The 27,731-nt window shown below is 46.3% G+C and overlaps 2 protein-coding genes across 2 annotated transcripts in view; one reads left to right on the top strand and one right to left on the bottom strand.

Annotated features, from left to right (window-relative positions):
• Positions 1 to 75: 75 nt before the first annotated feature.
• On the bottom strand, positions 76 to 6,765 carry RPL7L1 (ribosomal protein L7 like 1). The gene is made up of 7 exons (XM_072130398.1): positions 6,606 to 6,765; positions 5,738 to 5,843; positions 3,546 to 3,709; positions 3,323 to 3,460; positions 1,882 to 1,991; positions 1,382 to 1,592; positions 76 to 400 (listed from the first exon to the last, which is right to left on the bottom strand). Exons 1-6 carry the CDS (start codon positions 6,752 to 6,754, stop codon positions 1,384 to 1,386), a joined length of 876 nt encoding a protein of 291 aa, XP_071986499.1. The 5' UTR covers positions 6,755 to 6,765; the 3' UTR covers positions 76 to 400; positions 1,382 to 1,383.
• Positions 6,766 to 14,351: 7,586 nt separating this feature from the next.
• LOC140106450 (uncharacterized) overlaps positions 14,352 to 27,731 on the top strand; it is a 29,280-nt gene continuing 15,900 nt past the window's right edge. The window contains exons 1-7 of the mRNA XM_072130897.1: positions 14,352 to 14,887; positions 16,637 to 16,764; positions 22,940 to 23,116; positions 23,588 to 23,711; positions 24,297 to 24,394; positions 24,505 to 24,616; positions 26,188 to 26,981. Of these exons, the coding sequence (XP_071986998.1) occupies positions 16,690 to 16,764; positions 22,940 to 23,116; positions 23,588 to 23,711; positions 24,297 to 24,394; positions 24,505 to 24,616; positions 26,188 to 26,981 (1,380 nt within the window). The 5' untranslated portion in view covers positions 14,352 to 14,887; positions 16,637 to 16,689. The remainder of the gene's footprint in view (positions 14,888 to 16,636; positions 16,765 to 22,939; positions 23,117 to 23,587; positions 23,712 to 24,296; positions 24,395 to 24,504; positions 24,617 to 26,187; positions 26,982 to 27,731) is intronic.

The raw sequence follows: 27,731 nt of genomic DNA, 5'->3' as shown, positions 1-27,731 counted from the left end.
TGTCCCCACCACCCAGAACAACCCCTTGAAATGACCGAAACTTAATTATTGGAGTTTAGTCTGAAACATTCACTCTTCTGTATAAACGTTACTTTATTTAAACAAACTCGTCCAAAAATTTGTACATATAAACTTTAAATTAAAGGGGGCAGATTGAAAAAAAAAACACTTGATCAATCCCATCACACGTATATACATGGGCCGTGCAGATGAACCATTCCCATGGGAAGAGATCGGCAGGAGCCAGCGCTACAGTCAATTCCCAGCCTGTACAAGGTGTCAGGTCAGAGGCTGAGGGGGGCAGTAGTCAGGGGTCCCGCAGTCTATGTACATTATGCTCTACAAGCGTCTGAAGTAAAAGTCACGTTCCAAAGGGAGCTCCTCCAAAAATAGAGACCACCTGAAGGAGAAGCACAAGATACACAGTCAGTACATGGGATCCTCACCAGTTATTACAAAAGGCAGGACAAACATTGGGGTCATGAGTAGGAATGGTTCCATCTCAGCCAAACCTGAAGGTCGGGGGTTAAGGTACTTGAATGCTCACCCCCCCTTCCCCCACTAACAGTGCTGACACCAAAATGTGGGCGTTGCCTTTTTCTAGAGGTTAAAGGGCGACTCTCACTTAATAGAACCTGTCACCACATTTTTCACTAATACAACGAGTGGCAGGTTCACAAAGAGCTCCAGGCAAGGGGGGTATCTAGAAGGAGACCCAAACACTGCAGATCCGAATCTGATCACTTCATGACTGCATCGGCCTCTTATAGGAAATGTACCACATGGATGCAGTATTGTACACCAAGCACACTGATACGCTGCTGTGTGTCCCCTGAAACAGGATTTGTTCCTCCCTTATCTTCTAATAGGCTTGTTATGGAGAAGCTTGTCATTTTAAACTATGCAAATGAGCCCCAGGGGCTCCTTTCTACGTCAGACAAGCTCCTTCTAGCTTGGTCATCTGCTAATAGTCACTGACTCTCTGGCTGATGGAGGGAGGATGTTGGAAGTACTCTGTACTGGGCTGTGAATAATTATCAGATGAGGGAGCCAGAAGGGACCCCTGAGCCTCATTTGCACAATTTTAGAAGATGATTTTTCTCCAAAACGAAGATATTAGGAGATGAAGGAAGAACGGATCCCGTGTCATGGGACACAAACATGGTTAGTGTGCCTGGACAATACTGCATTCATATGGATCATTTCCTTTAACAGGATATGCTGGATGCAGCCCCCCATGGGGTCAAGGTGAGAGTGTCCAAGGTGGATTTACAGCCAAAATGCGGTAAATACCTCTAACATGCATCTACAGCTCTGGATAATATGCTGGTATAAGAGGGATATTCCCTCCTGCTCCCTGCATTCCCAGCAGTCTCCTCACCTCTAGTTGAGCTGTCGTATGAGCTGGTTAATGCCCGCGCCTCTGTTTCCGGGATCGCCAACTTCCGTGAGATAACCTTTCCTGTTAATGCCAGCGTGCCGGGATATTGACAGCTGGAAGGGGCACAAGAACTTATTGACGGGTATGAAGTGGTCTCCAGCTGAGTGCAGTTCATGGATGATATCTTCCAGGCAGATAATTCCATATTTCCCTAAGATGGAAGGGAAAAAAAAAAAAAAAAAAGTGTCAGGATAACAGGAGCCACAAACATTCAGACCATAGCGGTACCAGCTCCCCAAAATATCTATACACTTTGTAGTAACATTTATCATCACTCCCAAATTTAAAAAGCATTTGAAAACAAGGAGGCGTGGCCAAATGATTTGTAAAAATGTGATTGATGCTGCTAGTATCAGCCAATCAGCTTTCTACGTATCCAGTATCTAGTCAGTGGGGTGAGACACAAGGGACGCTGATGTATAATATAGTGTGACCCTCACCGAGATGCTCTTCTATCATCATGTTGTCCGTCAGGGGCTTCTTCTTGCCGTTCACTACGGCTTCTCCGCGCTTCAGGATGAGTTCTCGTACAGATTTCAAGTTTGGAATTCTGCAAAGTAAAAGCTGGGTCAAATGCTATAAAATCTCTGCATTGCTATAATAATACCAATGTACAGTATTCAGCCACAGCAGGACACCCCTTCAACAGCAGGACAATATATGCTGCTCATGCAAGGCAGGCGCTGGTGTCATGTTAAAGGGGTTGTCCGCGAGCGTAAAAAAAAAAAAAACAAAAACAGCTGGCTGGTAAAAAAACAAAAAACAAACATTTACTTACCTCCGCGGTTCCTCCGGCTTCCTGCTGACGTCTATCAGGTCTCATGCAAACAGAGGCGCAGAAGTCGCGCTGAGTTCAGCTTCCGGCTGGCCACGCCCACCTGTCCCTATTCCCAGCGCTGTATAATGCAGGACTAGTGCGCATGGCTGGCTACCTCGGCCAGATGGAAGCTGAACACAGCGCAGATTCTGTGCCCGTTTGCTTGCACTGGGAGGGACCGCAGAGGTAAGTAAATGTTTTTTTTTTTTTTAACCAACTCCCTCCCGGCCTCCAATTTTTTTTTCTTTAAAGAACTGGAGATGCAGGCAGTTGGATACAAAGTTTTGTGTGAGCTTCAGATAAAGATCCAGTTCCTGACTATTTCTTCAATTGCCGATATTGACATCTTTAATGTGACACCAGCAGAATATCTCTACATACTTAAGTACCAAAGATCGTGGCGTCTGAAGAGACACTCCCACTGCAGCCTCTAAACTTGACTCGTCTCAGGAAAAAATTACCTTGCATTTTTGGCAAAAGGATGAGATATCTCATAAGAGGATGAATACTACTCCATCATGTTAGGTATAAAATGCTCTTTCTAGAATTCCTGGCCCAGGAGTTTAATGGGGTAAACTCTGGTGACTCCCTTTTGAATACACTTTATAGAAAGAGCTGACATTTTGCGTGATAGATTTTTACCTCTCCCAGTACAGAAAGATTTTGCTTGCTCATTGCATCAGTACAATTATAGCTGTGCCACACAATGCTTTTATGGCATTGTATTCATACGTTGTGCCTACTTCCTATGTGATTTAACTTGTTTCCTGCTTTTTTTTTTTTTTTTGCAGGATTATTTGAACTTTTCCTGAAGCCAATCAGTGGTACACACACAGCCTTTATATTACTATACCAGCAATAGACATAAGAACAGACCACCAATGATCACAAGCCCTGGGATCTCGTTCTCACCAATTGGTCGAGTCTCCAACCCGCCACTATATTAAATACTATTGGACATTGCTTGGCAGAGCGCCCAAGTATCTCTGCTGCTCCCATAGTGTCGGCTCATTGGCGTTACACATCATCCTGAACCTTGGGGGTCCACACACAATACAACTTACCCCCATGCCACGTAGGGCTCAATCACTTGTATCATCTGCAGTGTTTCTGGCGTCAGCTTCAAAAATACTCCCGAGAAAATCTTCGTCAGTCTGAAGAATTTCAGGATTTTCATAACGGGCCGGTTCACACCCCGAATACTGAGAGGGGAGAGAGAGAAGATGAAGCTACATGAGGAGTCACCAGTGAGGGTAGGAGAAGGCCTCTAACACAGCCGCTACGTACTCTGTAATTCTGACGACAAAGGCAAGCTTCTCATTGGAGATGTTGGGGATTTTCTTCCTGTAGATCTTCATTCGACGTATCCTGCAGTCATCTCTCAGCTTTCTTCTGGAGTCACGGACAAAACTTTCTAAACGTTTGAACTTTATCTGTTTTCCAGGCTGGAGCTGTGGGAGGGCGGGTGAAAAAGTATAAATCCGGAATCAGTACATTATACTCTATCCATAGGAAAAGGAACAACATGGAAACTTTGCATCAGTCCATTCAGTCCCGACAGTCGCTTCCAAATGTGCAATTTGTGTCCATTCTTTTTACAATTATGCAAAAGGCGGCCCCAGAGTAGCCGATAACCATCTCTCACTGAGATACCTGGTCCTAGATCACCAACACCGGACCTACAACAGAACTCTGTGCCGATACAAGGATGAATACTAATACATGCACAACGTCCATAGTTAGAGATTTGTAGCAACGCCTCGGAACACCTGATAAGTCACCTCCAGGACACACGAGCAGAACACCAAGTCCACAACAGATCAGCGGTCCCCTATACGCCGGCATGTACGCGCCCATTCACATCTCATTGTGGGCGAGACATTTCTCCAAGGCGGCCACCTCCGATTTGATCCTCAATTACAAGCAAGTCCTACATAATTCTGAGCTTGTACTAATCACAGTGACAAAGGAGATACAGTGTGTGAACCACGGCAAACTAAGTGGGAATCACTGCCAGCTGTTGTATAACGTGAACTATTGCAAGACACACTGCTCTTCATTTACCCATACGAGCAGCCCATTACATATATGTATCCGAATTGTTGTAAATATGGAATCTAATGGAGTATATTACTGTGTACAAGGCGAACATGTCAAAAAGTGAATACTCATTCACTGTACCATATTTTCAGGACTATAAGGCACACCAGATTATAAGGATGAATGACCAGCAGGTGGCAGACCTGTGCACAGTACAAGGCAACTGTAAGTACGGTTCATATATAAGGCGCACTGGACTATAAGGCGCACCTTTGATTTCTGAGAAAATCAAAGGATTTTTTGTGCGCCTTATAATCTAAAAAATACGGTATGTCCATAGGATAAAGCTTCCCCAACATATGTACTTTTACCCCATTACTATTCATTTTAGCCTTTGGAATGTACAAATAAAGCTTGCCGCTACCAACGTGTCTTCCATCACCAGCTTCATGACTACGGAGGAAGAAGACTGCAGATATTTTGCTCACAGATTTCTATATCTAGCTGATCGTATAACCACATGATCAACAGGCCCAAACCGTAAGTGCGTACACTTATTCGCATCTCATCTTAAAGGGAACCTGCCAGCAGAAAATGGACCAAATAAACCACTACCAGTATGTTGTCAAGCAGCTGAACACATTGGGGCACATTTACCAAGAATGTGTTAAACTTTGCTAAAGGTTCTCTTTCCATGTATAATGCCGGGTGCGCCAGATTCATCAAGAACGTGAAATCATGAATCTGTCTCTTCCCTGCACTGGCCGACAGACTTCACCAACTTTTTGCATGTTAAATGTGGCGCATGGTCCGACTGAGCACCGGACGCCCCCTAATCTGAAGATTAGCGGAACTGTGCCACAAAAGGGTCACGTGCGGCACAGACACTTCTTATATACCTGTGCAAAGAGTTTACACCTAAAAGAATGTGCAAAGTCAGTCAGAAAACTGGTGCAAAGTCAGTCAGAAAACTGGTGCAAAGTCAGTCAGAAAACTGGTGCAAAGTCAGTCAGAAAACTGGTGCAAAGTCAGTCAGAAAACTGGTGCAAAGTCAGTCAGAAAACTGGTGCAAAGCCCTTAGTAGATGTGCCTCAGTTTGTTACATATGGTTGGTGGTTGCTGAGGTCTATTACTGCTGACAGGTGCCCCCTGGCATTCACCCCCCCCCCCCCCACGGGGGGTCAGGGTCAGACAGGCATAAAGGGGATGTAATCAGCTCCACAAGATGGAGACCAGTGATAAGAGCAGAACAGAAGCGACACCTCCTAAACATGGGGAGCAGTAGCGACCTTCTGGGGTCTCATAATAATAACAGCCATATCATGCAGCTGATACATTCCTCAGGGGTCGTGCTGAGGTTTGCTGATGAGTGGTGGTCCAACACCTAGAAGCGCCCCTTAGACCGGGGGTCCCAAATGCCCCGTGCACAGGTCACTCACCTTCCTCTTCTCTTCTAGCGCCCTCTTGGCCTCCGCAGCTTTAAGTCCCTGGTATTTCTTCCTCCTCTTCAGAAGATTCTCTGGGACACGAGGAAGTTTCCGAGATCTAAGAAGAGAATGAGACTTTAGTAATCCAGAAATAAAAACCCTTCCCACGTAGAACATGTGGCGCCCACTGCAAAAGAAGTTTTATGGTGACAGCCGGGACTTATCATATTGGGCAGCACGGTGGCTTAGTGGTTAGTATTACAGCCTTGCAGCGCTGGGGATCGGGGTTAAAGTCCCAGGGTCAACATTCGTTTGTATATTCTCTCGTTATTGCGTTGGTTTCCTCCGGGTCCTCCGGTTTCCTCCCACACTCCGAAACATACTGGTAGGTGATTAGTTTGTGAGCCCCTTCACATCGAGATGAAACAATGTAACAAACCCTCAGTTTAGATGCGGCGTAGCAGGCGCCCAGACAGGACCAGCCGCTCCCTGTGTATAAGGGGACTCTCCACATTCACTACCCCTATATAAACACTGGGTATCAGTAAGGATAGCACCCACTGTCTCCTTACACCCTATAAACACCCGCAGACAGGTGCCACCCCCCAACAGGGGACGATACAGAAAGGTGGCGATTACCTTGGGCCCGCAGCTCACACACACCAATCAGGAGAGACTTCTCAGGCGCAACTTTAAGTGCAGAAGCTGAGTCGCGCTGTCCTATTGGCTGTCGGAGCCTCTCACACCACAGGCTGACATGTCACTCCTCCACCTCCCTCACTAACATTCCCGGCATGCCCCCTCCCGCCACGGCCGCCTCACTGCACTTGATCATCGCCAGAATGTGACGCGGGCGCTGATGGCGGCGGATTGTACTCACTCTGTGCCGTCCATGGCTTCTCCACAACTGAGCAGAGCAAACCGGAAAGAGGTAGCACGCACTTCCGCCCATAAGCACGTGTAGTCTGCCATGTTGACGCCGGGCGGCGCATGCGTAGTAGGAAGGTAATGCGCTGCTGTCAGGCTCATAGTCACCACAGGCAATGATTACAGCGTTATCATATACACTACATATACACTAGAGCTGATAAAGGGTCTCATAGACAGGACGCAGAGCCGTACGTGTAGTTTCCTCTGCTCCAGACACTGAGCTTGACCCTTTTATACCGGATTATTATCATCACTTACAATGATAGTGATGTTTGGTCAGTATTAATAAAGGAGATGAATGATATATTCAATAATTACCAGTTGTGATACTCAGACAACGTTGACACGTTGCGATTTTTGTTGCGTTTTTGACTAATTGGGAAAGACTCCCCCCAGTTACTCTTCCATTTAAATGTATTTCTTTTTGGCCCTTCTAGGCGCCTTCTCACATTTTTAAACGCATCCAAAACGCAAGTGGGAGGGGTTTTGGCAAACCCCCTCCTACTTGCGTTCTGGATGCATTTAAAAACCTCTTGTGGCCCTCTGTTTCTATGTTGCTAATTGCGTTGCGTTTTGACATTTTTTGTTTGGCTAGGAAGCGGTTTGGAGCACATTTTTGGCCATCAAAGTCAAATTTTAAAGGGCACCTACCACCACAAATCTACCTATAAAGGTAGATCGGGTGGTAGGTGGATCAATGGAACGTGAGGATAGACCTTTTAAGGGCTAATCCTCACGTCCCTGCACTTTTTTGTTAACTTTAATTAGACTTGTATGGAAATTTTCTTATGCGGCTACTGGGGCATGGAGTAGCCGCATCTGAGGTTACACGAGGCGGCTACTCCACGCCCCAGTAGCCTCTTTTCCCCTCCTACTCAACATCTTCAGCGTAGCTCCTCGTAGCTGCGCGCCCTCCTCCGATGATCCTGCCGTCTGCGCATGCGCAGAACAGCAGGCCCACGCCTGTGCAACCCCGACTTCGGAGCAGTGACCGCTGTTCTGCGCATGCGCAGACGGCAGGATCGTCAGACGAGGGCGCGCAGCTACGAAGAGCTGCGCGCCGAACATGGTGAGTAGGAGGGGGAAAAGAGGCTACCGGGGCCGCAACTGAGGTTACATGGCGCGGCTACTCCACGCCCCAGTAGCCGCATAACAAAATTTCCATACTAGTCTAATAAAAGTTAACAAAAAAGTGCAGGGACGTGAGGATTAGCCCTTAAAAGGTCTATCCTCACATCCCATTGATCCACCTACCAACCCATCTACCTTTATAGGTAGATTTGTGGTGGTAGGTTCTCTTTGAGTATTTTTTATAAAACGTTTCAGTTTAACTCAAAATTGCATGAAGGCGCCTAAGTCTATAAACTCTTTAGCACACTTTTGAAAACGGGGCAAGTGTCTGCTTTCAGAAAATCTGTGGTTTGTTGGGGTTTACTTTAATTCTTTTTGCTGTAATTTCGATTTTATTTGTAAACGTCAAAATTGTATAAAAAAAAATACTCTGGCCAATAACGCGACAAAATATCCAGAAATGCCCATTGAAAGGGTTAATACCCCTTGGTTGAATTCCTGGGTGAAGATGCTTCTAATCCATTTCCTGTCTATGGGGGATATTTATCATACGCTGGTGCTCGTGCGCCAGCGTATGATAGCCCCGCCGCTGCAAATTCGCAGCCAGATACATGAAGAGGCTTCTGCCTCTTGATGTATCAGGCTGCCAGTTGCGCAGCAGGGCCTGGCGCAGAAAAAAACGCAACCGGCGACTTTTCACGTATGAAAAGTCGCCGGCAGCAGCGAGTGCGCAGGCGCGGGGACAGTAACGCCCCGCGCTGGCCCACTCCCGTCCGGCCGCGCCGCCCCCCCCCCCTCGGCCGGCCGCGCCCCCCCTTCACGCCCCACTGGCGTGAAGGTGGCGGATTGGGGAAAATAATCGCAAAAGCTAGCATTTGCGATTATTTCAGGGCCTCTGTGCCACTGGCGGTGCGCAGAGATCCTGATAAATATCCCCCTATACATCTATGTGTCTAGCTATCTATCTCCTATAATCCGACCATTTATATATCTCGCTTTTTCTCTTCTTTGCAATCAATCGTCTATTTCTCTTCTCCTGTATTTAGCTCTCATATCCATCTACTGTATACATCAATCATCTACTCTATAGTTCTAGAAATCTCTATCATCTTTCATATTTATCTTCTTTCATAATAATAATTATTCTTTATTTATATATTGCACACAGATTACACAGCGCTGCACAGAGCTTGTCAGATCAGTCCCTGTCCCCATGGAGCTCACAATCTAATCACCTACCAGTATGTTTTTGGAGTGTGGGAGGAAACCGGAGGACCCGGAGGAAACCCACGCAAACACAGAGAGAACATACAAACTCTTTGTAGATGTTGACCAGCGCTGCAAGGCTGTAGTGTTAACCACTGATCCACCATGCTGCCCATCATTCTCCCTATCATCTATCTATCTCCTATAAAATTCTCCCATATTACAGTTTGTTTTACCATACTAAAGGCATCCTCTTACTGACTGTGACTGGTCATAAAATAGTTTTATTTTGGGTCCTCACTTTGTCTAGAACCGGCCCTGGCGGTGGTGCCATGTACTGCCCAGATGCTATCCAGTGTACTGAGGAGTTCCTTCATCCTCAGTATAACTCTAGCGACACCAGAGCACCCATCATCAGGGTCGCTAATGTTACCAAATTGTTGCAGAACATGAAACATGGTAATAAAATAGCGCTCTGGCGGCAGCTGCTGCTCCGTGTGTGTGGAGAGAAACAGCGACACCTGCTGCCTCCGGGGTGGTACTGCTGCACGCTCCACTTTTGCTGGAAATTGATAGACCAGAGCGTTCTGGGTTCTGCAGTGTGAAGCGGAGCGCATTGGGCAAATATCGTGTTGGTGGCGATTACATCCATCTAAAACCTTCTGCATACTTACAGACGCACTGGGGCACATTTGCTCAGAATGGCGCAGCCATTGTACTGCGTGCAGTTTGCTTGTGTGGTGTGCAGGGGGCGCCAGATTCAGGATTTTAGCCGCCAATGCTCCGACAGGGGGCACCAAATTTTTTTTTTGTTGCTCCTTTAACTTGGGACGTGTGACACCATTCTGTCGGACTTTGCATGTTGAATCTGGCGCACAGTTCGACGGAGCGCCCCCCTAATCCCTGACGCATGATGACAAGTGCGACCGTGCCTCAAAAGTGTTGCGTGCGTCACAAATGTGGCGCAGACGCTTCTCTAATACCCGTGCAAGGAGTCTGCACCTAAAAGAACGTGCAATGTCCGTCAGAAAACCGGGGCGCGGTCTTTAGTAAATGAGCCCCACATGGCGCGAGAGCGGAGCGGCTCCTTGTATGAGCTGATAGCACGACCTCCCTGCGCTCTCCTGACCGCTCTAGGCCCTCTCCATTGGAAGCCATTCTCCAAGTTGGCGGCCGTGCGACTGTAACCAACAGAAATAACGGACAATGACCGTCGGGTTTCAGTGAGGTCATCGTAGACCTTATAAATGTAAGACATGTCATGTATGTACACTATGGCCGCACCTGCAGCAGCAGAATAGTGAGTGCAGCTGCGGAGTGTAATACAGGATCAGGGATGTGACGTGTCCTGTGTGTGTATGGAGAGCAGTATCAGTATAGCAGAGCTGTGTGTGTGTATGGAGAGCAGTATCAGTATAGCAGAGCTGTGTGTGTGTATGGAGAGCAGTATCAGTATAGCAGAGCTGTGTGTGTATGGAGAGCAGTATCAGTATAGCAGAGCTGTGTGTGTATGGAGAGCAGTATCAGTATAGCAGAGCTGTGTGTGTGTATGGAGAGCAGTATCAGTATAGCAGAGCTGTGTGTGTGTATGGAGAGCAGTATCAGTATAGCAGAGCTGTGTGTGTGTATGGAGAGCAGTATCAGTATAGCAGAGCTGTGTGTGTATGGAGAGCAGTATCAGTATAGCAGAGCTGTGTGTGTGGAGAGCAGTATCAGTATAGCAGAGCTGTGTGTGTGTGTGGAGAGCAGTATCAGTATAGCAGAGCTGTGTGTGTGTGTGGAGAGCAGTATCAGTATAGCAGAGCTGTGTGTGTGTGTGGAGAGCAGTATCAGTATAGCAGAGCTGTGTGTGTATGGAGAGCAGTATCAGTATAGCAGTGCTGTGTGTGTATGGAGAGCAGTATCAGTATAGCAGTGCTGTGTGTGTATGGAGAGCAGTATCAGTATAGCAGAGCTGTGTGTGTATGGAGAGCAGTATCAGTATAGCAGAGCTGTGTGTGTATGGAGAGCAGTATCAGTATAGCAGTGCTGTGTGTGTATGGAGAGCAGTATCAGTATAGCAGAGCTGTGTGTGTATGGAGAGCAGTATCAGTATAGCAGAGCTGTGTGTGTATGGAGAGCAGTATCAGTATAGCAGAGCTGTGTGTGTATAGAGAGCAGTATCAGTATAGCAGAGCTGTGTGTGTATAGAGAGCAGTATCAGTATAGCAGAGCTGTGTGTGTATAGAGAGCAGTATCAGTATAGCAGAGCTGTGTGTGTATAGAGAGCAGTATCAGTATAGCAGAGCTGTGTGTGTATGGAGAGGAGTATCAGTATAGCAGAGCTGTGTGTGTATGGAGAGCAGTATCAGTATAGCAGAGCTGTGTGTGTATGGAGAGCAGTATCTGTATAGCAGAGCTGTGTGTGTATGGAGAGCAGTATCAGTATAGCAAAGCTGTGTGTGTGTGTATGGAGAGCAGTATCAGTATAGCAGAGCTGTGTGTGTATGGAGAGCAGTATCAGTATAGCAGTGCTGTGTGTGTATGGAGAGCAGTATCAGTATAGCAGTGCTGTGTGTGTATGGAGAGCAGTATCAGTATAGCAGAGCTGTGTGTGTATGGAGAGCAGTATCAGTATAGCAGTGCTGTGTGTGTATGGAGAGCAGTATCAGTATAGCAGAGCTGTGTGTGTATGGAGAGCAGTATCAGTATAGCAGAGCTGTGTGTGTATGGAGAGCAGTATCAGTATAGCAGTGCTGTGTGTGTATGGAGAGCAGTATCAGTATAGCAGAGCTGTGTGTGTATGGAGAGCAGTATCAGTATAGCAGAGCTGTGTGTGTATAGAGAGCAGTATCAGTATAGCAGAGCTGTGTGTGTGTGTGGAGAGCAGTATCAGTATAGCAGAGCTGTGTGTGTGTGTGGAGAGCAGTATCAGTATAGCAGAGCTGTGTGTGTATGGAGAGCAGTATCAGTATAGCAGTGCTGTGTGTGTATGGAGAGCAGTATCAGTATAGCAGAGCTGTGTGTGTATGGAGAGCAGTATCAGTATAGCAGAGCTGTGTGTGTGTGGAGAGCAGTATCAGTATAGCAGAGCTGTGTGTGTATGGAGAGCTGTGTGTGTGTGTGTGTGGAGAGCAGTATCAGTATAGCAGAGCTGTGTGTGTGTGGAGAGCAGTATCAGTATAGCAGAGCTGTGTGTGTGTGTGGAGAGCAGTATCAGTATAGCAGAGCTGTGTGTGTATGGAGAGCAGTATCAGTATAGCAGTGCTGTGTGTGTATGGAGAGCAGTATCAGTATAGCAGAGCTGTGTGTGTATGGAGAGCAGTATCAGTATAGCAGAGCTGTGTGTGTGTGTGTGTATGGAGAGCAGTATCAGTATAGCAGAGCTGTGTGTGTGTGGAGAGCAGTATCAGTATAGCAGAGCTGTGTGTGTATGGAGAGCAGTATCAGTATAGCAGAGCTGTGTGTGTATGGAGAGCTGTGTGTGTGTGTGTGGAGAGCAGTATCAGTATAGCAGAGCTGTGTGTGTGTGGAGAGCAGTATCAGTATAGCAGAGCTGTGTGTGTATGGAGAGCAGTATCAGTATAGCAGACCTGTGTGTGTATGGAGAGCAGTATCAGTATAGCAGAGCGGTGTGTGTGTGGAGAGCAGTATCAGTATAGCAGAGCTGTGTGTGTATGGAGAGCAGTATCAGTATAGCAGAGCTGTGTGTATGGAGAGCAGTATCAGTATAGCAGAGCTGTGTGTGTATGGAGAGCAGTATCAGTATAGTAGTGCTGTGTGTGTATGGAGAGCAGTATCAGTATAGCAGAGCTGTGTGTGTGTATGGAGAGCAGTATCAGTATAGCAGAGCTGTGTGTATATAGAGAGCAGTATCAGTATAGCAGAGCTGTGTGTGTGTGGAGAGCAGTATCAGTATAGCAGAGCTGTGTGTGTGTGGAGAGCAGTATCAGTATAGCAGTGCTGTGTGTGTATGGAGAGCTGTGTGTGTGTGGAGAGCAGTATCAGTATAACAGGGCTGTGTGTGTGGAGAGCAGTATCAGTATAGCAGAGCTGTGTGTGTATGGAGAGCAGTATCAGTATAGCAGAGCTGTGTGTGTATGGAGAGCAGTATCAGTATAGCAGAGCGGTGTGTGTATGGAGAGCAGTATCAGTATAGCAGAGCGGTGTGTGTGGAGAGCAGTATCAGTATAGCAGAGCTGTGTGTGTATGGAGAGCAGTATCAGTATAGCAGAGCTGTGTGTGTATAGAGAGCAGTATCAGTATAGCAGAGCTGTGTGTGTATAGAGAGCAGTATCTGTATAGCAGAGCTGTGTGTGTATGGAGAGCAGTATCAGTATAGCAGAGCTGTGTGTGTATGGAGAGCAGTACCAGTATAGCAGAGCTGTGTGTGTATGGAGAGCTGTGTGTGTATGGAGAGCAGTATCAGTATAGCAGAGCTGTGTGTGTATGGAGAGCAGTATCAGTATAGCAGAGCTGTGTGTGTATGGAGAGCAGTACCAGTATAGCAGAGCTGTGTGTGTATAGAGAGCAGTACCAGTATAGCAGAGCTGTGTGTGTATGGAGAGCAGTATCAGTATAGCAGAGCTGTGTGTGTATGGAGAGCAGTATCTGTATAGCAGAGCTGTGTGTGTATGGAGAGCAGTATCAGTATAGCAGAGCTGTGTGTGTATGGAGAGCAGTATCTGTATAGCAGAGCTGTGTGTGTATGGAGAGCAGTATCTGTATAGCAGAGCTGTGTGTGTATGGAGAGCAGTATCAGTATAGCAGAGCTGTGTGTGTGGAGAGCAGTATCAGTATAGCAGAGCTGTGTGTGTATGGAGAGCAGTATCAGTATAGCAGAGCTGTGTGTGTATGGAGAGCAGTACCAGTATAGCAGAGCTGTGTGTGTATGGAGAGCTGTGTGTGTGTGTGTGGAGAGCAGTATCAGTATAGCAGAGCTGTGTGTGTATGGATAGCAGTATCAGTATAGCAGAGCTGTGTGTGTATAGAGAGCAGTACCAGTATAGCAGAGCTGTGTGTGTATGGAGAGCAGTATCAGTATAGCAGAGCTGTGTGTGTATGGAGAGCAGTATCTGTATAGCAGAGCTGTGTGTGCATGGAGAGCAGTATCAGTATAGCAGTGCTGTGTGTGTATGGAGAGCAGTATCTGTATAGCAGTGCTGTGTGTGTATGGAGAGCAGTATCAGTATAGCAGAGCTGTGTGTGTATGGAGAGCAGTATCAGTATAGCAGAGCTGTGTGTGTATGGAGAGCAGTATCAGTATAGCAGCGCTCTAAAGAGCGACTTACACACTGCAATAACCTGTGGTACGATCCTGTCCAATGAGAACTCTGCCCCGCTGTCTCTGGGCAGATTAGTGAACAGGAATCAACCACTGTGCAGGCAGTGAGCTGTCCACAGCTCTGAGGTACCGTTATTCATGAGCCCCTCCCACCTGCATAGCTGTTGCCAAGGGAGGAGATACCGCCTCTCAGCACAGAACAATAAAGATGTCACAGCAATGACAGCCTCCTCACCTCTGACCCGGAAGTTATCAGTACAGATTTTTCTCCTTGCTCATTTCTGTTGGTTTCTAATTCTGAATTGGTCGGCAGACAACAAGAAAACGATATAAATGTAGCTACCCAGGATCCTAACCTGAGCCGCCGTGATATGGATGGCCATAAATAGCTGAGTGACGTCATCTGCTCTGAAAGAACACCAGAGAGGGAACCTCGCGTGGGAAGTCAACGGAATGACTTGTCCTTCGAATAGGCGGCAGCCATTTTGTTGAGGACCAACCTAGCTCTTCCATTCTATGAAGCAGTTATTTATACTTCAGTTTCCCAAATCTCTCGACTGTATGGAGGATAACTCCCAGAATCCTTTTCTGTCCTTGGATGACTACAATCCCCAGAATGCTTTAGTTTTGCTGTTTTCCTATGTCAGATTGTGATGGTGCGGTGTGTCACTCCTCTCATAGTCTCCAGACAGGTAATGGTTCTGTATTTTTGTATAATATTTCACTTCCTATGTTATAGTATAGAAATATATATATAATATAAATGGCATAATATCATTATGAATATCCTAATATCAATATCCCCCTTTTTATTCATAACCATTTCTTGATCATTTACAGACTTTGACATTTGGTATTGACTCTTTGATTGTAATAATTGCCGAACCACTTATTGTGAATGAAAGAATCTTTATATGTTTATTATCTTTAGTATTTTGCCATCTTTACAAGTGATGTGATACAAATTGACCATAGTAACCCGTTATGGTCTCCAAGTCTGATCCTCTATCACTTGGTAAAGGTAGATGCCGCGTAGTAACATGGAATAAATGTAGATGTGTCCACAAAATTGGGTAGTATGCCAGGAAGCGGTCATGGGTATATAATTACCTGTACAGGTGGTCCCCCACCTAAAGAGGACCTGTCACCCTGAAATACGGCACTAGGAGCTGTTTACTAAAGTGCAGCTAGTGCTAAAACAATCCGCAAACCTCTGATAACACTAACTGACCCCGCTGCGCTCTCTAAGCGGTCAAGTATTCATGAGGGGGGTGGTCAGAGGCGCTGCCTCTTTCCCGGACAGCCCATAGGACAGTGGTAACTGCCTTGCCTCATGCGACAGTCTCCACCCCCTAATCCCGCCCCCTCATGAATACGTCGGACCGCTTTGAGATCGGTCCGGCGTTTGTAGTGTAGAGCGCAGCAGTGTTTGTTAGCGTTATCAGAGCTTTCCGATTACGCTAACTTTGTAACACTGCTGCGTTTGTTTTAGCAGTAGGAGCTGATTACTTTAGTAACACCTCCTAGTGCCATATTTCTGGATGACAGGTCCTCTTAAAGGACACCTGACTTACAGACCACCCCTAGTTAAAGACGGACCCTAAGGGGACTAATGCTGAGGGTGATGCCACACATGGGTTTTTGAACCCGTTTTCGGTCCGTTTTTAAGCAGTCCGTCCAAAAACGCAAAAGTTTTTTGAAAATGCAGCCGTTTTTTAATTAAGATTATTAGTAAAACCTGTCAAAAACGGGTTAAAAACGCCACGTGTGGCATCACCCTAAGTAGTAAGGAACTATTCATTCAGTCTGTTTTTGATTCTATGGGTGAAAGACAGGGGTTGTCCTGTGAAAATCATGTATATCCTATTGGATAAGTCATAAATTTTACATGTAAGTGGCCGACTGATAGGGCCCCCTGAGTCCTCCATGTGACCAGGCCTCGTAAATATAGCCAGTTGTCTGAAGATGGAATATACGTTACTTCCAGATTCCTTATGGGTGTAAGACATTGGGGCACATTTACTAAGGGACTGCATTTCCGTCGGGTTTCCCGACTATTTCCGTTTTGCGCTGCATTTAACAGGGGTTTTTGGCTCACGTGATCGGATTTTGGCACAATCGCGCCGACTTTCAAGTGGCACAAATCAGGGGTGTGGCCGTCGGACAAACCCGACTGATTCAGACTAAGCGCGGGATTTAAAATTCAAATTGTGTCGCAAGACAATGCACTCACATGCATCGGGAAAAAGAAGGTGAACTCCTTGGACCTGAGCGGGGAAGCGACACATGCAGGAAATTGGGCGAACGATGTTAGTGAGTTGCACTGGACTTCATCCGCGTCAGACAACGCACCTCGGAGATCGCGACAGGACCGGGTGAGTAAATGTGCCCCATTATTTGGAGTTTTCTTCATGGTATTTTATTTTGCCTTTTTTTTGCAGAGGTCGTCTTCTGTTTGATCACATCAATGAACTTCTCATATAGGACATGAATCATGGAGGACAAGAGTTTCATGACTGAGAGAATATTAAATCTTACATTGGAGATCATCTACCTACTGACTGGAGAGGTGAGGGGTTCTGGAATTGACCTCATGTGACACTAAATTTTGTTTTACTGCTTCATGCAGGATCATGTTCCTGTATGATACGGAGGGTATATAACTAATTTGCGTCTCTTCAGTACAGTGTAGGGAACTGGTTTAATGAGAAGTTTTTGAGGGGGCGGTCCAAGGCGCTGCTTCTTCCCCGGACCGCCCCTCCCACTCCATAGGTCGACGGTGACTGCCTGGCTTCATGCGGCGTTCCTATTGTACGGTAGTGTCTGCTAGCTTTATCAGAGCAGTTTATCGGAACTGTTAAAAATGGGGCAGCGCTAAGAGCCGGTGCTTTTTTATGGGTGACAGGTCCTCTTTAACCTAAACCTCTTCTCCGAATTCCTGTCAAAATCTCCAGACACCCGTTCTTTACCTGTTCTCCTATTCTGGCAGCCTATGTCTGATGTGCAGACATCTGTCTTATACTCCTATTCTGGCGGCCCCTATGACTGATGTGCAGACACCCGTCCTTTTTTCCCCTAATTCTAATGGCCCCTATGTCTGATCTTCACTGCAGTTTCGCTGTACTCCTCTCAGTATCTTGTCTGAACTTCGAACGTCCTCCCCCTCTCTTTCTGTTCTGGCTCAGCAAAGCGCTTACACACAGCAGCCAAGGCACTTGTTTCTATTTCACACAGAGATGTCTAACAATTCAGACCCCGCGCAGGACACCAGGTGGCTATACATAGTTGCCCTCCAATCCCAGCTGTCTACAGGGGTATCACCACCCCCCAAGTCACAGGCAAGTAACAGGTTAACATATGTAATCTGAAACTTACCGTGATCGTGGGTTGATCACTCTAGGTCGGGAAGCAGGCGGTGCCGGAATGAAGGGACGTCCTGGTCCTGCTCACGGGGATCTCAGCCGTGCCTGCAACTGTTAGGGTAGGATCCTCTTTTAGTGTGCGTTGGCTGTTTTTCCAATTATTAAATTATTGCATGTGTTCACAGTCGCAAGGAAATTAATCAGACCACCGCTGATACAGGACATGCTCATGCCATTGCCCGGGGCAGATCAGCACTGCGCAAGCTTTATTTGTTCTATCAGTCTATATAGAAAAATAGGAAAGAAGCAGAAGAGGAGGAGAATACTAATCATAACAAATCAGGTTCCCAGATCTTGACTGGAGAGTTCACGTCACGTCCACATTCCTTTAGCTTCAATGTTTTGGGAACGATCCACGATGCCGGCGCCATCTTAGAATGTATTCTCTGTTACAATACTTTTAGGAAAATAAGTAGAAAATGACAGGATCTGATCTATCAGCTAGATTTACCTTAACAGTATTAAACTCAAGGAACGGAAGGGGAAGAAAAATTTCACCCCGATCTAATGTCCATATTCTTAACAGCATCAACAATCAAAAAGAGAGAGGAAAGACAACAAAAAGCAAAACCATATTATTGTGTGATGTCACATGTAAATATTACAATAACATCAAACTCAGTGATACACATTATTATTATACACATGTTCTTATTGTAGGTGTACATTTAATTAAATTCTCTTTATATGCAATCCAGCTGTAATGGGCTTCTGCCGCCTGTCTTTAGTGAAAATGAGGTTCCTGGTGACAGGTTCCCTTTAAGTACAGAAGAACAGAATTAATGACATGCATACTGTATATATATGTACTGTAAGAACAATGAGGGCAACGACCCTGAAAACCCTTGCCCCAAAAGACACATAGAACCGTAGCAATTCTGGTTGAGTGGAGCAGAGAAAACAAGAAAATTAAAATGAAAAAATGGCGGAAGTAGACCAAGACGTTAACAAGAATCCAGCGCCAGCATATTTAGGAATCCCCCCCCGAGATCAACATATATAAGAATACAATTTGGGTACCCACCATAGACTATAGAATATTCCATGAACACGTTCATGGAAAACAAGGAAGATCCGCTAGCCCCTTCCAAAGGCTGCTAACATTAAACATGATGTCCCGGGAGGAGCACCGGGGGCCCCATACCTTCTGGAATCTGTCTGAGCAGCCATAACATTTGTAAACTATATATATGCATATGTAAACTCAGCTGCTGCCGCATTAGGACGATCTATATCCTCCTGCTGATCGCACTGGCACTATCAATGTGCCAGCGCAAACCGCAACAGGAGACCAGCAGTTACTAACATCCTGGTACCTGCTGCGGCAGTTAAAGGGAACCTACCACCACGATTCTACCTATAAAGGGTGGTAGGTGGATGAATGGGACGTAAGGATAGCTCTTTTTTGGGCTAATTCTCACGTCCCGGCTATGCTTTAGTAAACTTTATTGCTTGTATATGCAAATTTTGTTAAGTGGCTACTGGGTCGTGGAGTAGCCGGACAGGAGGCTACTAGTCGCGGCTACTCCACGCCCCAGTAGCCTCGTTCCTCCGCCTACCATGTAATCTTCGGCGCGCAGCTCCTCGCGGCTGTGCGCCCTCGCCCAAGTACCCGGCGTTCTGCACATGCGCAGAACGCAGGCCTAAGGCTACATTCACACGGACGTATGAAAACGGCTGTATCCGTACTGTACCGTACCGTTTTTTTACGGATTACATACGGCCACATTCATTTCGATGGACAATACGTCTGACCATTTATATTGCCGTTGTTAATTCCGTTCCGTACCATACCGTATACTGGCCGTATAAAAATATAGAGCATGTCCTATATTCTCCCGTATTAGTTCCGTATGCCCTAGAAGTCTATGGGGACGTTTAAAATACGGGTTACATAAGTGCTGCATACGGATGAAAAACGTCACGTATATACGGCCCGTAAATACAGGACTGGAGAAATCATACGGTCGTGTGAATGTAGCCTAAGGGTGCGCGGCCGTAGCTCCGAGGCCGGCGCTACTGCGCATGCGCAGATCGCCGTGTACTCGGACGAGGGTGCGCAGCCACGAAGATTACATGGTAGGCGGAGGAACGAGGCTCCTGTAGTGTATCAGCAGGACAGCACAACTCAACTACTAATGAACTATCTTGTTGTCAAACTTCCTGGAAACCCTTATGAGCTAACAGACAAAACAAGTTACAATATACATAGTTAGGGATAGTTGGCTAGTCAGTGAAATATGCACTCTAATTTAATGTGACCTTCTCTAAAGTTTTAAATGTACTTGTCCGGCTGTTCAGGGTTTCATTACTTTTTGCACAACTTGCTGTTCTCGAGGAGCTCAACAGCAACATTCACATCAGGAATGATGCATTAATTACCCAATCCGTTTTCTGGTTCCTCATGTTCCTAGCATTTGATATTTGAACAGTCTTCCTTATCATGCTGCTCACATTTTGACATCATAAGACCAAGATCAACAGGCTTCAAGCAAAATGTTCTCAGATGGAAATGGCCACTGAGATTCAATTCATTGTGCCTCGGCATGTTCAATACAATCCTTATTTCATCTAATAGGGAACCTGTCATCAGGAGCCCTGTTTTTGGCTTCCCCGTGTCCCCACAGAAAATAGTCTATAAATTGCCAAAGAGTTTTTGTAGTAAAAATAGCATTTACCGGAAAAAAAAAGATAACTCGGATCAAACTTTATCTATACTGTGAGCAGAGACTAGTCACTTGTCCCCTGGGCGTGGCTAGAGAAGAGCAGTCCCCACCCCCCACCCTCAGGAAACCGCTCTATCATGCGTACTTTTCACCTCGTCTCCAGCGTAGCTCCGCCCCAATCGCTTCCCCCCTGCGGGCGTTATACATACAATGCCCAACCTGTTTGAGAGGACAAAATTGTCATTGCGTGCTCCCACTTAATTGTCATAATTTTGATGATAACTGCAAAGAAAACTTTTTAAGTTCTCCATATTACTGTATTGCTGTACCGCTGGCTAAAATCTTCAGGGATTCCGTAATGTCTGGTGTGGTGCCAAGTGACTGGCGCAAGGCAAATGTGGTGCCAGTATATAAACAGGGCTCTAGAACTTCGCCAGGCAATTACAGGCCTGTAAGCTTAACTTCCATTGTGGGGAAAGTATTGGAAGGGTTAGTAAAAGACTACATACTGGAGTATGTGACATCAAATAGTATAATAAGTGACAGCCAGCGAGGGGTTACTAAGAGACTACACACAGGAGTATGTGACATCACATGGTATAATAAGTGACAGCCAGCATGGGTTTACTAAGAATAGAAGTTGTCAAACTAACCTTATCTGCTTCTATGAAGAGGTGAGCAGGTGTCTGGATAGAGGAGCAGCTGTGGATATTGTGTTCTTGGACTTTGCAAAGGCATTTGACACTGTCCCTCATAGACGCCTGATGGGTAAAATTAGGGCTATTGGTTTGGCAGAAATCATTTGCAATTGGATTGAAAACTGGCTGAAGGATCGTATCCAGAGAGTTGTGGTCAATGATTCATACTCTGAATGGTCACCAGTTATGAGTGGTGTACCTCAGGGTTCTGTGCTTGGCCCACTACTATTTAATATATTTATTAATGATATAGAGGTGGGAATTAATAGCACTGTGTCTATTTTTGCAGATGACACCAAACTGTGTAGTGTAATACAGTCTATGGAGGATGTTCACAGGCTGCAGGGTGACTTGGACAAACTGAATGTTTGGTCATCCACTTGGCAAATGAGGTTTAATGTGGATAAATGTAAGGTTATGCACCTGGGGGCCAATAATCCAAAGGCAAAATATGTCCTTGGGGGAGTAAATCTGGGAGAGTCCCTTGTTGAGAAGGACCTGGGGGTACTAGTAGATCATAAATTGAATAACAGCATGCAATGTCAGTCAGCTGCCTCTAAAGCCAGTAGGATCATGTCATGTATCAAAAGTGGTATGGACTCTCGTGATAGGGATGTAATATTACCCCTGTACAAGGCACTGGTTCGGCCTCACCTGGAATATGCTGTCCAGTTCTGGGCACCGGTCCATAAAAAGGATGCCCTGGAGCTGGAGAGGGTACAACGTAGAGCCACAAAAATGATAAGGGGTATGGAGGGTCTTAGTTATGAGGAAAGATTAAAACAACTAGATTTATTTAGTCTGGAAAAGAGACGACTATGAGGGGACATGATTAATTTATATAAATATATGAATGGTCCATACAAAAAATATGGTGGTAAGTTGTTTCAGATTAGATCAAATCAAAAGACGAGGGGCACTGTCTCCGTCTGGAGAAAACAAGGTTTAATCACCGGAGGCGACAGGGCTTTTTTACTATGAGAACTGTCAATCTGTGGAATAGCCTGCCTCAGGCGCTGGTCACAGCAGGTACAGCAGAGAGCTCAGGCGCTGGTCACAGCAGGGACAGCAGAGAGCTCAGGCGCTGGTCACAGCAGGGACAGCAGAGAGCTCAGGCGCTGGTCACAGCAGGGACAGCAGAGAGCTCAGGCGCTGGTCACAGCAGGGACAGCAGAGAGCTCAGGCGCTGGTCACAGCAGGGACAGCAGAGAGCTCAGGTGCTGGTCACAGCAGGGACAGCAGAGAGCTCAGGCGCTGGTCACAGCAGAGACAGCAGAGAGCTCAGGCGCTGGTCACAGCAGGGACAGCAGAGAGCTCAGGCGCTGATCACAGCAGGGACAGCAGAGAGCTCAGGCGCTGGTCACAGCAGGAACAGCAGAGAGCTCAGGCGCTGGTCACAGCAGGGACAGCAGAGAGCTCAGGCGCTGGTCACAGCAGGGACAGCAGAGAGCTCAGGAGCAGGTCACAGCAGGGACAGCAGAGAGCTCAGGCGCTGGTCACAGCAGGGACAGCAGAGAGCTCAGGCGCTGGTCACAGCAGGGACAGCAGAGAGCTCAGGCGCTGGTCACAGCAGGGACAGCAGAGAGCTCAGGCGCTGGTCACAGCAGGGACAGCAGAGAGCTCAGGCGCTGGTCACAGCAGGGACAGCAGAGAGCTTTAAGAAGGGTCTAGATGCCTTTTTACACCTAAATAACATTGCTGGTTATGTTATATAGAATTGTTTCCCCTAAATCCCTTCCTCATCCAATCCCTTCCCTTCCTTGGTTGAACTTGATGGACAAGTGTCTTTTTTCAACCGTATAAACTATGAAACTATGAATATATTTTACCCAAAAGTCAAATATCGCTAACATTGTGTCAGCAGTGAATTTGGTTATCATTTTAATTCATTTTAATCCCTGCTTTTCGTAAAAAGGGAAGTATCAAGGTCTTCAGTGATATTTATGCTCTTCAATCAGGATTCCACAGTGGTCAAAAAGTTATCAGGAGAGCCCGTCCTTCCTAGGAGCAGTCCATGTGTGCCAGGAGGATGGAGCCAGACACTTCGTTCTCATCCATCACTGCTAAATGAAAGGAAAAATGAGGAGAAGATCCTGGAGATCACACACAAGATCCTGGAGCTGCTGAGCGGAGAGGTGAGCGCTGCAGGGAATGCTGGGACATTATACACTATTATATACAATGGGGCACATTTACTTACCCGGTCCATTTGCGATCCAGGGGCGGGTTCTCCGACGAGGATTTGGGTCTGCCGGGATTTACTAAGGTTGTGCGCCCGATATCCACCAGGTGTCGCTGCTGCGCCGAGGTCTGCCCGAGTTCACTATCTTCTTCCTGGTGCATGTAAGTGCGTGTCAAGGGACACAATTTTTTTTTTTAAACACCACGGAATTTCCGAATCCGTCGGGTTTTGCCGACGGGTGCGCCCCCAATTTCCGTCGCATTCCAATTTGCGCCACAATCCGCTCGCATGCGAATCCCAGGGCAATTTGCCGCGAAACAGTAAAATTCTGAAAACCCGACGGAAATGCGCGATTCGGACCCTTAGTAAATGTGCCCCAATGGGTGATGTGTCTGGGTGATGACTGTGTTATTGTGGGTGTCAGGTTCCTGTAAGGTGTCAGGATGTCACCGTCCATTTCTCCATGGAGGAGTGGGACTACATAGAAGAGCACAAGGACCTCTACAAGGACCTCATGATGGAGGAGCACCAGCCCCTCACACCACCAGGTAAGATATGAGTGTGTAGATACAGCCCCATCCAGTCATCACATCTAAACAGTGACCTACAAACCATTTCTAGGTCCTACCAGGGCCCTCATTCATATTGTTTCAGCTGACAATGTTCTTTCTCTGTAATTTCCTATTTTGTCTATCTACCTTCCCCATGACCTGTTAAAGGAAATCTACCATCAGGATAAAGAATTGTAAACTAAGCACACTGACATACTGGTAAGTGCCCCCTCTGGTAGGTTCTGCTCTTCTTTTTGCTTCTTAGGACCTTGTTTTTACAATAAAAAGGTTTCACTGATTATGCAAATGAGCCTGAGGGGCTCCAGACTGTATAGATGTCAATGGTGCTTGGAGCCCCAAAGGCTCATCTGCATAATTTTTAAAAACTCTTTATCTTAAAAACAAAGGCTAACGAAGCTACAAGAAGAGCCGATCCTGCCAGAGGGGGCGCACACCAGTATGTCAGTGTGCTTGGTTTACAATCCTTCATCCTGGTGGTAGATTTTCTTTAAGCACTGCTGGATTTGGCGCTATGTAAATATATAAAGAATTGTTACTATTTGGATTATTTGTGTTCTATAGATGATTCCTGTAAGAGTAATCCTCCAAGGCAATGCCCCACCCCTCTGAGGTCCCAGTCTGCTCCATATAGAGATAACAATGAACCTCGGGAATGTCAGGTAGATAGAACAGATTTTTTTTGTCATATAGCAAAACCTGTTTCTTGAGAAGAAACCCAGTGTAATTTATGATCTGCTAACATTCATTGTTATTCTGTGGAATATCTTAGGGGAAAGGTTTGGTTGATATTAAGGTGGAAGCTACAGAAGAGGTGGAAGAGACTTATGTGGGACGTGATCTGCAGCGTATAAAGCCGGAGATATCTACAGATTGCAGCATAGGTAGGTTGCAAAGGTGCAGACATAAAATCAAACTTCAATCACTACATGAGTTCTAAAAGCTACCTTCGCTATACCTTCCTCCATCCATACATGTCTAAAAAAAAATTTCTTTTTTTGCTCATTAATATGCCCCCTGCCCCCATCTTGAGAGAAAAAAACTAAAATGTAGATGTAATTTATTAAACAAGAAAAACTGAAATCTGTCTGCCCTCCCGGGGATAAGTATTCAGCCCCCGATGATAAGTATTCGGCCCCCGATGATAAGTATTCGGCCCCTTTGCTCAGTGTTGAGTAGAAGCTTTGGAGCTGGTGCAGCCAGGAGTCTTCTTGGGAAGATGCTACCACTTTCTCACCCCTGGATTTGGGGATCCTCTGCCTTTTCCTTGCAGATCCTCTCCAGGTCCCTCAAGTTGGATGGTGAACATTGGTGGAGGCCATTTTCCAGTCTCTCCAGAGATGCTCCATTGGGTTTAGGTCGGGGCTCTGGCTGGGCCAGTCAGGAATGGTCACAGAGATGTTCTGAAGCCTCTGCTGTGTTATTTTAGCTTGTGCTTAGGGTCATTGTCTTTTTGGAAGGTTCGGCCCAGTCTGAGGTCCAGAGCATCTGGAAGAGGTTTTCATCCAGGCAGTGATCTTGGGTTCTTCTTTACCTCTTTGACCAAGTCTTCTACCACGATTGCTAAGTTTCGCTGGACGGCCAAGTCGAGGAAGATTTGTGGTTGTCCCAAACTTCTTCTATTAAAGGATTATGGAGGCCATTGTGCCTTAACCCCTTCCCGACTTGCGCCGTTCTTGCACAGCGTGCGCCGGGTCCTGGTGCATAGACCAAGCCCTCTCCATAGCCGGTAAGTCTTTGCTGCATATTGCAGCAAAGGCTTGCTGTTAAGACCCGCGATCGGTGCCGGCACCAATCACAGGTGTTTTGCCGGCGGCTTCAAAAAGATGGCGGCGCATGGGTGCCGCCATCTTGCCGCGGATTGCCGATCCTCGTGACGTCATCAGGGAGCAGCGATCTGTCGCCATGACAGCCTCGGGTCTTACGAAGACCCGTAGCTGTCTCGTTTTAACCCATTCATTACAATGTGCTATCAGCACGTTGTAATGAATGAGGAGGTAAATCCATATACTGCCATACTACATTAGGATAGGATCGATTAGACAACCTAGAGTTAAAGTACCCTAGGAGTCTGAAACTAGCCTAGCTACACCTTCCTCTGTCCATTCTGGCTTACACTACACCTTTCTCTGTCCACCTTTTGTACAAGCCTACGTTACACCATCTTCTCTCCCCACTAGTCTATGCTGGTCCCCCCGTCGGTACTATCTGTACTAACCTAGCTACACCTTCCATACTAGCCTACGCTACACCTTCTTCACGCTTACACCTTCCTGCACTAGCATAAGCTATATATCTTTCCCCGGCAGTCAGGATGAAAGCTGCTGTGATTGATGGTAAAACCATAACTGAAAATGCTGATATTGATGTCTTTTTCTTGTAAAAATTGTTAATAAAAAAATATTTGATTTCAATCGAAAATGCTGATATTGACAAAATATCCATTTCATTACAGCAGACAGTCCAACCATCCAGAACACGTTGGATGCACATCTTATTTTCGCTTCTGATTATGGCCTAGAAGATAAAAACATCAATCACGTTTCCCCAGAACATAACATCTCTATTTTCTACCCAGACTTTCACAGCCCGGAGTTGTCATCTGACGCCTTTTTTCCGGACAACTTGAATATACTTCTACCCGGCGCACCCAACCAAGACAATCAGACGTTCTCCTGTCCGGAATGCGGCAAGTGTTTTAGCAAAAAAGTGAACTTGGCGTCACATCTGAAGATCCACTTGGCAGAGAAACCATATTCATGTTCCGAATGTGGTAAAAGTTTTGCTCATAAATCCGTGCTGGTTAGACATCAAAAAATTCACTCCGGGGAGAAGCCATTTGTGTGTTTGGAATGCTGGAAGTGTTTTGTCCAGAAATCTGATCTAGTTTATCATCAGAGACTTCATACTGGCGAGAGACCCTATCCATGCCCCGACTGCGGCAAATGCTTCAGTCACAGATCAGTTCTCGTCCGCCATCAGAAAATTCATACCGGGGAGAAGCCGTATGCTTGTCCTCGTTGTGGAAAGTCTTTCATACAAAAAACTCACATGAAGAGACATCAGAAAATCCACGCTCGCGAAAAGCCATATCATTGTGATGATTATGGGAAAAAGTTCAGCAAAAAAGCCAACTTCACGCCCCATCCGCAGAACCACGCGGTCGACTGCCACTTCCCCTATTGTGGATGTGAAAAATGTTTCATCCAGAGATCTGAACTTCTTTATCAGCAGAGACTTCACACCGGATAAGACTCTGTCTCCAGGTTCTTGGAGTGAAACGTGACTACACAAGAAGATTGTACGTAGGCGAAACTACTTACAGCTTCTTCATCTTAGAAATGTTCTAGATTCCGCATCTTCATTTACGCTGACATTTTCTTCCAGCTTAGATTTACACATGAGATGAAGAAGAGATGTAATAAAGGCTGATCTCTGCTTGTAGCTTTTTTCACTAACAAAAGATGTTTTATTTATAAAGGCTTAATGTACTTCAAGGATCTTACAGGAAGCTGAACTTTTCCCATTCTATTCAGACTAATAGTTTTACAAATTCATAATATTGTTCTGAAAGGATACCCCCTGTCTATGGTGATGGTAGAACCTCCTCTCCTCTAGGTGTAGAGGATGCCCCTGTCTATGGTGATGGTAGAATCTCCTCTCCTCTAGGTGTAGAGGATGCCCCCTGTCTATGGTGATGGTAGAACCTCCTCTCCTCTAGGTGTAGAGGATGCCCCCTGTCTATGGTGATGGTAGGACCTCGTCTCCTCTAGGTGTAGAGGATGTCCTCTGTCTATGGTGATGGTAGAACCTCCTCTCCTCTAGGTGTAGAGGATGCCTCCTGTCTATGGTGATGGTAGAACCTCCTCTCCTCTAGGTGTAGAGAATGCCTCCTGTCTATGGTGATGGTAGAACCTTCTCTCCTCTAGGTGTAGAGGATGCCCCCTGTCTATGGTGATGGTAGAACCTCCTCTCCTCTAGGTGTAGAGGATGCCCCCT

Source organism: Engystomops pustulosus, chromosome 11, assembly GCF_040894005.1.
Source record: "Engystomops pustulosus chromosome 11, aEngPut4.maternal, whole genome shotgun sequence".
NCBI classification, from domain to species: domain Eukaryota; kingdom Metazoa; phylum Chordata; class Amphibia; order Anura; family Leptodactylidae; genus Engystomops; species Engystomops pustulosus.
Note: the sequence above shows the minus strand (reverse complement) of the source record. Positions and strands in the feature narration are given on the sequence as shown.